This window comes from Triticum urartu, chromosome 5 (assembly GCF_003073215.2).
Source record: "Triticum urartu cultivar G1812 chromosome 5, Tu2.1, whole genome shotgun sequence".
NCBI lineage: Eukaryota > Viridiplantae > Streptophyta > Magnoliopsida > Poales > Poaceae > Triticum > Triticum urartu.
This window is the reverse complement of record NC_053026.1, coordinates 40,206,696-40,219,603: the sequence shown is the minus strand read 5'-3', so window position 1 is coordinate 40,219,603 and position 12,908 is coordinate 40,206,696. Positions and strand designations below refer to the sequence as shown.

At 47.4% G+C, this 12,908-nt stretch overlaps 1 protein-coding gene and 1 pseudogene across 1 annotated transcript; both read right to left on the bottom strand.

Moving 5' to 3' along the window:
- The window catches only part of LOC125506714, a 29,786-nt pseudogene extending 26,547 nt beyond the window's left edge, over positions 1–3,239 (bottom strand).
- A 1,168-nt stretch (positions 3,240–4,407) lies between these two features.
- On the bottom strand, positions 4,408–10,470 carry LOC125507747 (kinesin-like protein KIN-12C). The gene is made up of 15 exons (XM_048672238.1): positions 10,010–10,470; positions 9,764–9,907; positions 9,561–9,644; positions 9,355–9,480; positions 9,206–9,265; positions 9,007–9,060; positions 8,830–8,922; positions 8,142–8,237; positions 7,680–7,828; positions 7,318–7,464; positions 7,080–7,209; positions 6,070–6,990; positions 5,899–5,997; positions 5,077–5,808; positions 4,408–4,972 (listed from the first exon to the last, which is right to left on the bottom strand). The coding sequence occupies exons 1-15, from the start codon at positions 10,250–10,252 to the stop codon at positions 4,718–4,720; spliced, it is 3,333 nt and encodes a 1,110-aa protein (XP_048528195.1). The 5' UTR covers positions 10,253–10,470; the 3' UTR covers positions 4,408–4,717.
- Between the last annotated feature and the right edge of the window lie 2,438 nt (positions 10,471–12,908).

The window sequence follows — 12,908 nt, the reverse complement described above, 5'->3', positions numbered from 1 at the left end:
TTCCTCAATCGCTGCATCAGAAAATAAAATATATATATAAATAAAAAGGCTTGTATCTGAGAATTATAGTTGTTTGACTTCAACCACAGTTGCCAAACATAAGCTGTCATTCCAACAAAGGCCAACGAAAGAAGAATTTGTGATGAACATGTCTATGCTCGAGGAGTCAGAAGCTCTTTGGTTAAAACCGAAGGCAAGGATGTCACTTTGTTTATGTCGCAACTGTCTCTTTTGTTGACCAATAACTACTTGTGCCACAAGCGGACATCACATGTGACCGAACCTATCTGCAGGTGCAGTAGCATCATATTTTAAAATTAATTGCCGCTGTGATCTTCGAGTTTGTTCCTTCCAGGTTGACGGGACCAATTCATAGAGCTCCAAATCAAGGGACTTGGTGCAGGCAAGTTTATGTGTTACTCCCATTTCCTTAACAGCACAGACACACGCACTAAGTGATTGAACATACTTTTAACTGTAAGTAGGAACTGTGGAGTAATGTCGTTCATATTCTAGACATTAGAAACGTTGCACCCAAAATATATATCACGCTTATACTACTTTCGGTCAACAAAATTAATGCATGAACTGCCAAGTGATTCCGATTTTCAGAAACCTCTACTGCATGGCACTTACTCCATCGCTTCACTTTGCGCTCGTGCTCGCGTAGGTCAGTAGGTGGCTCTGCAATCGTACCCGCTCCTCAAGGGAAAGCTGTGGCAGCAGCTCCTCCAGCGATGGCGCAATAAACGGCTCAACTTCCTGTCTAACGGAATCCGGCCCAGACTCCATCAGTGATTTGGAATATACCCCCGCTGAAGGTGATCTGTAGAAGGAATATGCCCATTAATTTTGCAAAACATCTTCAGAGTAACAGGGTAACAAACAATTCGCTGCAGTTTGAATTAACAGTAGTGCAGCTCCAATGTTATATACACAACCAATGCAATTACCTAATACACCGGAGGTAGTTAAAAAGATGGCACGCATCTAAGGCCTTGTACAATGGGAGGTGCTTAAAGAAATAAACCAGACTTTTTTTAAGCACCGGTGCTTATTTGTACAGGGTAGACGCTTAACTAAGCGTCTCTTCTATAGAAATAGGCACCGGTGCTTCAGAAAATCTCGGATTATTTTTCTTAGCACCTCTCTAAGCATCTCCCATTGTACAAGGCCTAACTATACATGTTTTTTTACAGCCAATTGCAGTTACCAATTGCTAAAATCATCAGAGGTAACAATTGCACAACGGATTAAGGACCGTTACTGCAATTAGCACCGAAATCGCAGCAGGTATTTAGATCGCTTAAATCATCGCATTCAAAACAAATAAAAACTAGAAACAACCCTAGTTCATGGTCTGTCTGTTCCAAAGACGTGCGTGCAGATCTGAGGTACGCAATAAGAGGAAGTGAGTTTACGCCGTCATGGGGCGTGGGTGGCGGCGGGGGGAGGGGGAGCGCCGGCGTCCTCGCGGCTGGAGGAGGTCGAGCTTCTTTGAGGGCGGAAGGGTCTACACGCGTGCGCTGGGAGGTGTAAGGCGGAATAGGAGGGGATTAGGCTGGTCGTAATGGTAGTATCATAGGTAGTATCATGCATGTCAATTAGGCAAATTTGATGAGGTGGCATAGAATTAAATGAAGAAAGAGAGGGTTGAATATCATATCATGATACCGTATCATATTAAACGGTGTACTACTGTCTGTCTTGCATGGCAATAAATGAAGTTAACTATGATACTATGCACTACGGATGTACTCCCTCTGTTTCTTTTTACTCTGCATATAAGATTTGACCAAAGTCAAACTACACAAAGTTTGACCAAGTTTATATAAGAAAATATGAACATCTACAACACTAAAACTATATAGTATGAAAATACGTTTCATGGCGCATCTGATAATATTAATGTCATATTGTGAATGTTTATATTTTTTAATATAAAGTTAGTTAAACTCTACAAAGCTTGACTTTGACCAAAATTTATATGCGGACTAAAAAAAAACGGAGGGAGTAGTATCATACACTAATATCATATGCATGATACTAGTATATGATACTCGCCATTACGACCAGCCTTAGCGTTCGACGCGTGCGCTGGGCGGCCGGGCGTTAGATGCGGAGGATTAAAGGACGCCCAGCTAATTAGGCCTTGACAGGCTGAACATGCGAGAATTGAGAGAACTAGCGCTCGGATCTTAGAAAAACTGGAGTAGTTAGGGTTCCTGTTACAAGAGGGAGGGAGGTGGTCGCCAACCACCCGGCGGCAGTTAGGGTTTACACCCGTTTGCATCGATGCCTCTCCGGCATGGATCTGAGGTCCTTAGAAGAGAAAAAAGGTTCACTGAAGGTAAAAGGAAGCTCGATAGCAACCTTGAGCAGATACGATAAAAAGGCGTGAACCAGTAATTTGATCTTAACCGACAGATGGGGATCGGGCGACTGTCGGCTGGTGACTTGAGTAGTTCAGTGTCCCGCTTCACTTCATCATGTTAGCCGCATGTTGTAGATCCAAGGGCTTGGGCCCGTTGCCGGCAAGGGAACAACTACTGAAGAAGAAGAAGAAGAAGAAGAACATGGGAAGGAAGGAGCCTGACAATACCCCCCCCCCCCCCCCCCCCACACACACACACACACACACACACATACATAGAAAAGACCAGACTTGTCCTCAAGGCTAGAAATTTAGGGAGATCTTCTGGATAAATGTGAGTCGGGCAGATTTGCTCATTTGACCAACCATCTAGCAACTGGAATATAGATTTCTCCTTAGGGTCTTGGAATGAGCTTGTTATTTGGAACTGCTTCAGGTTGGAGTTGAATTTGGCCCTGATCATCCACTATGGGCAAGTGTTTGGTAGGAATGACATGAGTTCCGGTGTGTTGCTTCAACTGGCTCGCATGAAAGGTGTGGCGTAGTTTACTCCCCTTAGGAAGGAGCATCTAATATACATGGTTTCCTACTTTCTTAAGAATTCTGAATGGGCCATAGTAATTAAAATGTACTCCATTATGCAGGTGAATGCTGAGATAGGTGTGCATGTAGGGCTGGATTTTTATGTAAACCATGTGTCCCTCCTGAAAAACTCTTCCTTTCCTTTTTTTGTCCACAAAGTGTTTTATCCTTTCTTGTGCCTTTTGCAAGTTTGCTTGATCATTTGACGAGCTACATCCTTGTCGAGCAGTAAATCAGGAGGGTCCTCACCTAAGAAATCTGGTTGACTGGATTCTCCAACCATGGGGGGAGGGAAGCCATATAGAGCTTGAAATGGGTTCATTTGTAGAGAGTTGTGAAAAGTTGTGTTATACCACCAAAATACTGCATAATGGGGAGCCATGGACATTTCAAGAAAGATGTGTTGTTCAGTTAGCTTCAGAATACTACATAATGGAGTCATCGTGCAGTTAACTAGATTATTGAGTTAAATTCAGTTAACTGCATTATTGAGTTCAATTCAGAATTGAGTATACTCTATTGTTTACATTCAGTCCAAGTGGATTTCACCAAATAAATTATTCAGTGTGCAATTCAAAAAAAAGTGAAGATGCACAACATACTACCTCACACATTCAGTTATAGCACCACAACACACCACACCAAACCTCAGAAACAACCACATCCACAATATAGTTGAAGACTACAAGTCAAACTAACTTCAAAAGCCACCATCTTCTTCGACCATTGACCATGCATTTTGGCTCAGGCAAGCATAAATCCATAGAAAGATGGATCCACCATAGTGTCAGGTGTTTCTTGCAAGCATCGTAACAGGAACAACCTTGGATTCAAGCGCTGGAGCGCATAAAATGAAAACATCCCCACCTTTACAAAACCTAACACTAACCCTAATTAAGTTTGAGCATGGTGGACCTACAAAGAGCTCCATTTCCATGCCAACCATGGAGATGTCGTCGTCCTAGCTAGCTCTCCTCCTCATCCTTCTAGGAAGGCATCCTCAACTTCGACTAGCTGAGGCATCCTCAACTTCGACTAGCAGCAACAGCGGCGGCGGCGTGGTCCGAGCAGAAGAGAGTCGGCTGAAAGAGTGAGGTCTGAGAGTGGGCAGTGAGAGAGTGGCTCGGTCAAGGCAGAGATGTGCCGTTAATGGGATTTCATAATTTACCATGCAGTGGATATTATATATGTGCAAAATTTCAAGATCAAACTCCATCTCATCTGCCAGATAAATAGCAATAATTATCACTGAATAATTATATTGTGCGGTTGATTAAATACCTAGTACTATACTAGCAGACATGCAAGACTCAAGACTGCACTTGAATGCAAGACTCAATGATACAAAGGGAAGTAGTACATATTTTCAGTTCAGCCTTTAAAAGAAGACCTGCACTTGGATGTTTGACAACTGCCTGCCTTCTGCTTCAGTGAATGCTTTCAGTATGAAATATATAAACTAGCAGTTCTCAAGAGGAAATGTAAACCCATCAATCATACAAAGGGGGAAGAAGTACAAACTGTCATCATACATAAAAAAATCAAAGCTCTGCCCCAACAGTGGGCACATGAACCATCATAGACATGTATAAAAATCAAGAAAGATCGAAGAACCAACGCTTGTTTCCTAACTGTCAACCAGGCCCAGTTGACTTACTCAAGCAATTTAGAGGCAAACGCAGCAGCTCGCCAGGAGTGATCATCTTCGTCACCGTCGGTGGTGGTGGCAAAGGAGCCGACGAATCACTGAAGTTCGAGCAATCATTCGAATTCAGACTTGAACGCAGAACGCCAGGACTGATCGTCGTCTTGGACAGTGGACGACTCCCTGGGAGCATGGCTGTACTCCCTGGGCGCATCCTCGCTGCGGTAGAACCCCTCCAGGGCCGACTCCGGCAGCCGGCTCTCCGCCAGGTAGTGCTTCATCGTCTCGATCTCCACCTCGTGCTTCTTCCTCGTCTTCTCCAGCTGCTTCTTGAGCTTCTGGTTCTCCTGCAGCATGGCGGCACTCCTCTCCTGCAAGACAAACACAAGACCAAAAAAATGAGTTTCACGAGACCAAAATGGATCTCCTGAACCAAAAATGGTGGTGCTCTGAAGTTTGAACCGGCCGGACGGACCTTCTCTTGCGTGGACGCCTCCTCGGCTTCCCTGAGCCTCACGAGCAGCTCACCGGCGGCATGCACCGCCTCCGCGGTGTCCCGGAGCTGGACGCGTAGCCTCCTGTTCTGCTCCCTGAGCTGCGCCCGCTCCTTCTCCCGGTCGATCCTCACCATCGACAGCTCCGCGGCGAGGGCGGCGGCGAAGGCCGTGCCGCAGCCCTTCTTGCCGGCCCTGGCGGCCGCCCTCTTCACCTCCGCGATGCCCCCCATGACGCCGCGGTGCCGCTCGAGGAGGTCGTTGTACAGCTCCTGGAGCTCCACGTAGTGCTCGATGATCCTGGCGTGGCCGTAGATGGCCCGCTGGAGGGCGTCGTCCAGCTCCTCCGTGCACTTCTTCTCGTCCCGGAGCTCCGCCTCCGTCTTCTCCGCGTGCCTCCGGCTCGACTCCAGGTCCACCCTCAGCTCCTCGGTGAGAGATATCCATTTGCTCTCGGACTCCGTCCATTTTTGCCGCTCTTTCTCCAGCTCGTACTCCTGGTCCGTGCTGCCGTTCCTTATCTGATCCAGAAGGCTGTCGTTTGCTGTTGATCCGTCCGTGAGAAGCTTTACTTGGTCCTTCAGCCTCTGGATCTCGCCTTCAAGTGCTTCCCTCTCATTCACATCGAGTGGCATTTTGCTATCCTCACATTGTTCAGCAGTTAGTTCCCTCATAGGCATAACATCTTCTGGTCCCTTCTTTTGTTGCCCAATCTGCAATTGAGCAGAGAAAATTGTCAAGGAATGGAAATGATAATTGCCTGAAGAAACTTATTCACAACTCACAAGTAAAACACCACATACCAAGTTGCTCAACTCCTTGATCTTAGCTCCCTGTTCTTCACATAAAGCTTCAAGCTCAGCCACTCTCTTAGAGCCAGTAGTCGAAGAGATATCACCGTCCTGGTAGAGTAAAAATGTGTAAGCAGGTGCCAAGATTTGATGAGTACAAACTCTGCCAACAAAATAGCATACCTGGAGGGAAGCATTAGCCAAGTCATTGGATGTGACAGCAGTCGCCGTTACAATCTGCTTCTCTGAGTTGATGTCCTCTAAATGGTCCTCATTTGTATCCATTGCTTTCTTGCAGGATGAGCAAATGGTAGAAGCCGAACTGGCGTCCCCCTCCGGTAATGCCTCAAGGGCTGAACTTGCTTTTGCTGACTGGCGGGGGTTCAGTGCAAAATGGTCAAATGAAAGGCCAACAAACGATTTTCGTGGTGCTGGAGGATTCTGCTGATGATACTCTATAATGTGCAGGCCCCGTTGGAGACTTGCGGCCAGCGAGTCAGTGGGACTAAGCTTGCTCGATTGTAAGGAGGAACGCACTGCACTCTTCCTATATGTTTCCAAATCGGCTTCTCCTGGGCTGGATTCACCAAGCTTGCTCGGAGAGAACCCTGGCGACGCAATGCTCCTTCTTGCCTTGTGGATCTTTGGAGAAGAGCAGAACATCGCGTCTTGGATTGGGCTCAGCTGTTCGGAAGCACTAATTGATAGAACAGATTTCCTGTGAGAAACCTGGTCATGATCAGCATTTGTATTGCTGTGCATTTTCTGGGGCTCTTCCTGAAGTGGGCCTTCACTGTCATCTATGACAACCTGATCATCATGTTCCCATGGTATTGGACTGTCCTCTCCACTCTCTGCATCCATGAAGTCATCAAGAGTGTCTTCAGATGAAGAATGAATCTTGCTAATCTGATCACGCAGTTCATGCACATCATCTTCATCCACATCCATTTCATCATCTGTCTCAACTTCAATAAGGGGCAAAATTATAGAGCGATTGAGGCTCACACGCAAACTGTGCAAGCTCGCTCGAGCAATTTGTGCATTGAGGTATCCAGTCTCAGATGTTGCGTGCTCTCCAGACTTGGTTCTTACAAGTTCATCCTGCAGGTCATAGAACACAATTAGCAAATTTGCAAATTTCTGTAAACTGTTGCCACATATGTCTACTCTCTACTGTGCTCCTGTAGTACCTTCAGCTGACGGATCTGATCACTCAGACCATTAACATCATCTTCTGATATCTCATTTACCACAGCTTTGTTCGGCATGAGCTTTGTTCGCTCACCAAACCTTAGCGTGCTTAAAGTCTCAGACCTGCATCTGCATTTCAGGGGAACATGCCAACTTAAGAAACTGTAGCATACCCCCTAATGATAAAGCGCTCAAGAAAATGCAAGGGGCATATGAGAATTCCAGAGCCAAACATACCTGTGCTCTGAAGAAATGGAACACAAAAATGTAGCCCTTGAATTGCCGCCTAGCGTATCCTTCAGCACATGTGTCAAACGGGACTGGCTGTATGGCAATTCATCTTCCTGGGGCTTTGGTTCTTCTGAAAGAATATTGACTAGTTTCCTAAAACCACAGTGTGCAAACGTGAGATATCTGCCTTTTTACATTCTTGTTAAAGAGGCAATGACGTATTAGTGTCAATAATTGCAAAAATATCAACCACACAATCTGAATGTTTTTGTTACAAGAAGGATCAGTAAATATGTATAGTAACAAAAATATCAATCATGCAATCCCAATAGGAAAAATAATTGTGTACTTATCATTAAACAACATACCCGAGGTTTGAGAGAGACTTCTTAACGTATCTTTCCTCTCGTGTAATGTTCTTGCCAGCGCCATCACTTTCATCAATATCAACACCAGCTAGATCAACAAAGGTAATTTTGCTAGTTTTTGAACTACTAAAGCCATTTGATGACAAATCCTGCAATATTAGTTGAATAAAGTAAGATAAATCACCAAATTTATATCCTCTTATCAGCAGACTATTCAAAATGAAGTAAGATAAATCACCACATCTACATCGGCTGATCAGGTGCAGACATTTCAAATTAGAGTAGAATGAACTAGCAGGATATTGAACTTTTGATGAGCTCTAGCACTGATACGAATATATGATTACTACAATATTTGCAGTCAAATTAATGGCTGTAAAGTGCAAATGGATAACAGGCAACAAAATACACAACAGAAGAAAACATTATTTGCATAAAATCTTATGAGGGGAATATGATTACCTTGCTCCAAGCTTCAATGACACAAGTGAATATCACGTGAGAACGTGAATTTTTCAAGTTCATACTATCAACGCCAATTTTTCTTTTTGTCAGGCCCTGCAAAAGGAAGCAACTCATGCTAAGCATGACATATATGATTGGAAACTTTGGTATCAAGATAACTAGCGACAACCCTAGAACAATGGCAGACTGAAGCACATGATGGTTATTGTACATATCACACCAGATACAGCAAAATAGTAATGGTGCTGAGAGAGCATGGTGAAAAGCAATTATCATGAATTGGTGCGATCTAAGCATTATAATTGCAGCTGGGTTTCCAAATAAGCTTTTTGGATAGCTCTAACTTAGTCACTGTAGAGTGCACATAATTGTTCATGCAAACAAGGATTGCCTTTCTGGACAGAATAGAAATACCAATTTTGAACTTTCTTCTTAAAAAAACATAATCACGGTGCGCTATTCCCTGTAACACTAACTAGACATGAGCTTCAATTATCCTATTGGTTTCTCTGAAAACCATGCATCAAATATATTTTTAATCACTGAATCAAGAATTTTAACAATTTTTAACTTTCTTAACACTAACTAGACACGAGCTTCAGTTATCCTATTGGTTTCTCTGAAAACTATAAATACACACAATTAAATAGTAATAAGTACGTATTGGTTAGGCCTCTCACAATACCTTCATCAAGATCTGATTTACATCCTCGACTGTCGATACATACTCCTCGGTCAAGTTTTCGACATGGACACCATTGCCAGTGGTCTCTCTTATCTAAAAGGGTGGAGCTGGGTAAGATATCCATATAAACCAGCACAAGTGCACGTTTCAATGTAACTTTCTTGAGTAAGAATATACCTGAAGATTACGTTGAGATGGATCAAGCAGGTCATTGATCTGCTCATTAAATACCTGCAAGAAGTTGGAAAGCAGAGAAATTAAAAATTCGGTTGGTGGTTCAGTTGTGAATCCTGGAAGCATTTTTTTGTTCAAAACATTTCAGTTCTAGAAATCCATATGTGTAGATGCAGTATTCATCCGTTTTCTAAGTAAGCACCTCGAGAAAGGAGCACCGGCACTGGTAACTTGTGTGCTTCTCAGGGGAGCTCTCTTCGTTCTGAAACAGGAAAAGAACAATTCAACAAGAGAATCGAAGCAGCTTAACTGAAAACTGCCGGGAACTAGAGATAAAGAAAGGGCTCTTACGCCTTGGATTTGGGAGAAGAGGTTCTGGAAGAAGCGAGGCACGATCCCCCGGTCGGCCCGGTCGGAGCGGTTGTCGAACATGGCGGCGAGGGGGCCCCACATGGTGTATGTCTTCCCTGTGCCACTCTGGTATGAATGAATCGACGAGCAGAGCGTCAGCAGCAGGAGGAGGAACAGAGAAGACAGTACAGAAGAAATGGCAGTACCTGGCCGTAGCAGACGAGGGAGGTGTTGAATCCGGCGAGGGCGCTGTGGATCATGGGCACACCCACCAGATGGAACGCATCCTCCTGCCAATCACCAATTCACCATCAACCACAGAATTAGTCTCATGATTACGGCAAAGCTCCACCAAAGCAAGCAAAGCTGCTCCGACTGACGGAGCAGAGCAATTGGAAGCAGAGGTTACCTGGGAAGCCCTGTCGTCGAGGAAGCCGTCAACGGCAAAGGCGCGGTCGCCGACGGCGATGGAGTCGGGGGAGGTCTTGCGCACGAAGAAGAGGTCCTTGCCGTCCACCGGCAGGCTGACCGCCGGCCGCACCCGCACCACGACCTGCCACAACCGTCACCCCGCGAGATCTGTAAGCGTAAGGACGACCGACCCGTGGAGAAGAAGCGGGCTCGTCGCGTGAATGAATGAGCGGACGGTGCGTACCTTGACGGCGGGCTCGTCGTCGACCGGCCGCTGCTGGGTGGGCGCGGCCGCCGGCTGGGGAACGGGGACGGGCTTGGACGGGCCCGGCGGCGGCGTGGAGGGTTTGCCGGCCGGGGAGGGCGGGGCGGCGGCGAGGTTGGGGTGGAGGTTCTCCTGGTCGTCGGCGGGGGAGGCGACGGAGAGCGGGGAGAGGGACCGCGCGCGCGAGGTCTGGCGCTTGAGGTTCCGCCGCAGCATCTCCATGGCTGCCGCCCGCGCGAGATCGACTGGATCTGCTGCTGCTGCGGCCGGATCGAAGGGGGAGGAGGAGGAGAGGGGAGACGGTGGGACGGAGGCGCTTGCTTGGGTTGGAGATGTAGATGTGATTGACTGGCTGGCTGGCTGGGTATCCGTTGCGATTCAAAAACTTTTGAAATGGGGATGCGGGGGAGTGGTGGAGCGCCGTTGGGTGGATTGGAAGGGAGTGCGGCTGGATCTCTCCCTGGTTGTTGTCCGTTCGGAGCAGAAAGCCGCCAAGACAACTCGCGGAATAAAAACCAGGTGGTAATAATAGAAGATTCCCATATTACTCCCTCCATCCAAAAATACTTGTCGGAAAAATTGATGTATCTAGACATATTATAGTTCTAGATACATCTATTTTTATGCATTTCTTCAACAAGTACTTCCGGACAGAGAGAGTACTTTATTTCCTTTTAATAAAGTCAGTTTTTTTAGGCCGAAGAAAGGTCGGTCAGGGCAACAACAAGAGGCACCATCCGATTTAGCCGAGTGGCTGTCCAAGGACATGTTTGGACTGGAACCCTTCTCCAACGGGCCCCATTTGTTCGTGGACAGCCCATCGCCCCGTTTCAGCCCTAGCCATGAGAAACAAGATCTCCATTTTCTCACTCTTCTTTTCACTCCTCCTTGTTATCTTGTCACCCTCTTCCCCACCGACCAAAACCCCATTCCGATGCCCCTATCGTCGTCGACCACGCTGACGAGGAGCTGCTATAGGCATCTTGCACCGCCTGGTTGCTCCACATGATCGAGGGAGCTACTTCAGGTTCCAACTTAGCATCTCTATTTTCATCGTTGCTCCCTCTCAATTGGACTCTTCTACTGTGGTCGAATCAAAGGGAGAAAGACAGGCAGGAGATGGTAGGGTGTGGATGTGTGTGTACGTGCACGTGTGTCACGTGTGAGGTTTCATTGGCTAGCTATCCTCTACAATTCAAAAACTACTGAAAAGGGGATGCGGACACAGCGAGATGAGGAGAGTTGAGCTGGCTTGGTTGGCTCCTGTCAGTGCCAAGGATAACATGAGTAGGGTATTCTTAAAGTTGAAGAAAGTGAAGGATAATCTTCAAAGTTGTGTGTGTATGGGGGAGGGGGGGGGGCTAATATCAGAGAAGATAGTAACAAAAGGAAGAAAGAGGTGTTGGCAAAACTGGAGGATCTGGAGATCCTTGAAGGAATGGAATGTATATCTGGTGAACATTTTGAGAGGAAAAGTTTTGTTGAAGGGGCCTTGATGCACATTTATGAGGAAGAAGAGATGTATTGCTATAACAGATCTAGCGAAAGATGCATGGCTCCTACAAGGCGATGCAAACATCAAATACTTATATAAAATTGCTAATGGGAAGAGAAGGAAGAATATGATGTATTCTCTAATAGAAAGACAATGTTGAGGTTCATGGTCTACTACTATTGTCGGGGGGATGAACCCCAGGTAGGCAACGGAACCCGGATCCTTTTCAAAAACAACGGGGCCAGCAAGCCTCTCGAGCCGGCTCACGCTTGGCCAGGTCACTCGACCCGGCCAAACTCCGCAACCCGGTCGGACTCCTCGATTCGGCCCCGACCACCAACTCAAGACAGCCGAGCTCGGTACGTCAAGACTTCCCCAACAAGCCAGCTTCACCCTTGGCGCGTTCCTCAACCCGGCCACGGGTCAGCTCCCGTCCCGTCCTAGCCGTACGATGGGACGAGTCTCCACCTACCGATGACCGAGGCAACAGTGCCCTGCCCATGCCTCTGGTCAGCCGGGGCATGGCAACAGTGCCCCACCTACCCGCTGACTAAGGCCGGCGTGGCAACAGTGCAACCATCGTCACCAATGACGCCAGCAAGCGGTGACCTGACGGAGCGCCACTGTAGCCGGCTCAACCCGGCCACTCCCTAACGATCGACAAGACGGCCAACAGTGCCCCCATACCCAGCGGGCCCCGTGCCCGAAGAACTCGGTGAGCCTGGGCCCCCGGCGGGTCCCAGCGTCGGCTTCCTAGACAATGACAACCTGACCCCACGGCCTTGTAACATTACCATTGTACCCCGGGGGGTTGACCTATAAAAACCCCCAGGAGGCCTCCATGCACAGGGGTGAAGAAATCCGGTCAGTAGAATACACACACACATGAAGAGGGAGCAGCCTAAGCCCTGGCCTGCCTTCCTTCTTCCCCGACACATCTCAAGGAGCAACTCTGTACTGATACACATCAACCACACTCGGCAGGACTAGGGGTGTTATCTCTCCGGAGAGCCCCGAACCTGGGTATGTCTTGCGTCCCGCACTCGCTCATGCCGACCTCGCCTCTGGAGCCCACCAGTGCCCTCGAGCCTCCTCCTATCTTTAGCCATTCATTGGCATCTGCCATGCGCCCGCCACGACAGTTGGCGCCCACCGTGGGGCAGCTCGAGGTCCTGGCCGGGAGCATGCTTCAGACAGGGCTCCTCTCCGACTCCGACGAGCCCGTCATGCTGGCGGACGACGCCATCGACGCACTCGCCACCTCCTTCGCCGCACTGCGCGTCTGATGTCTACTACACAACCTTCTTCTTGTAGACGTTGTTGGGCCTCCAAGTGCAGAGGTTTGCAGGATAGTAGCAAATTTCCCTCAAGTGGATGACATAA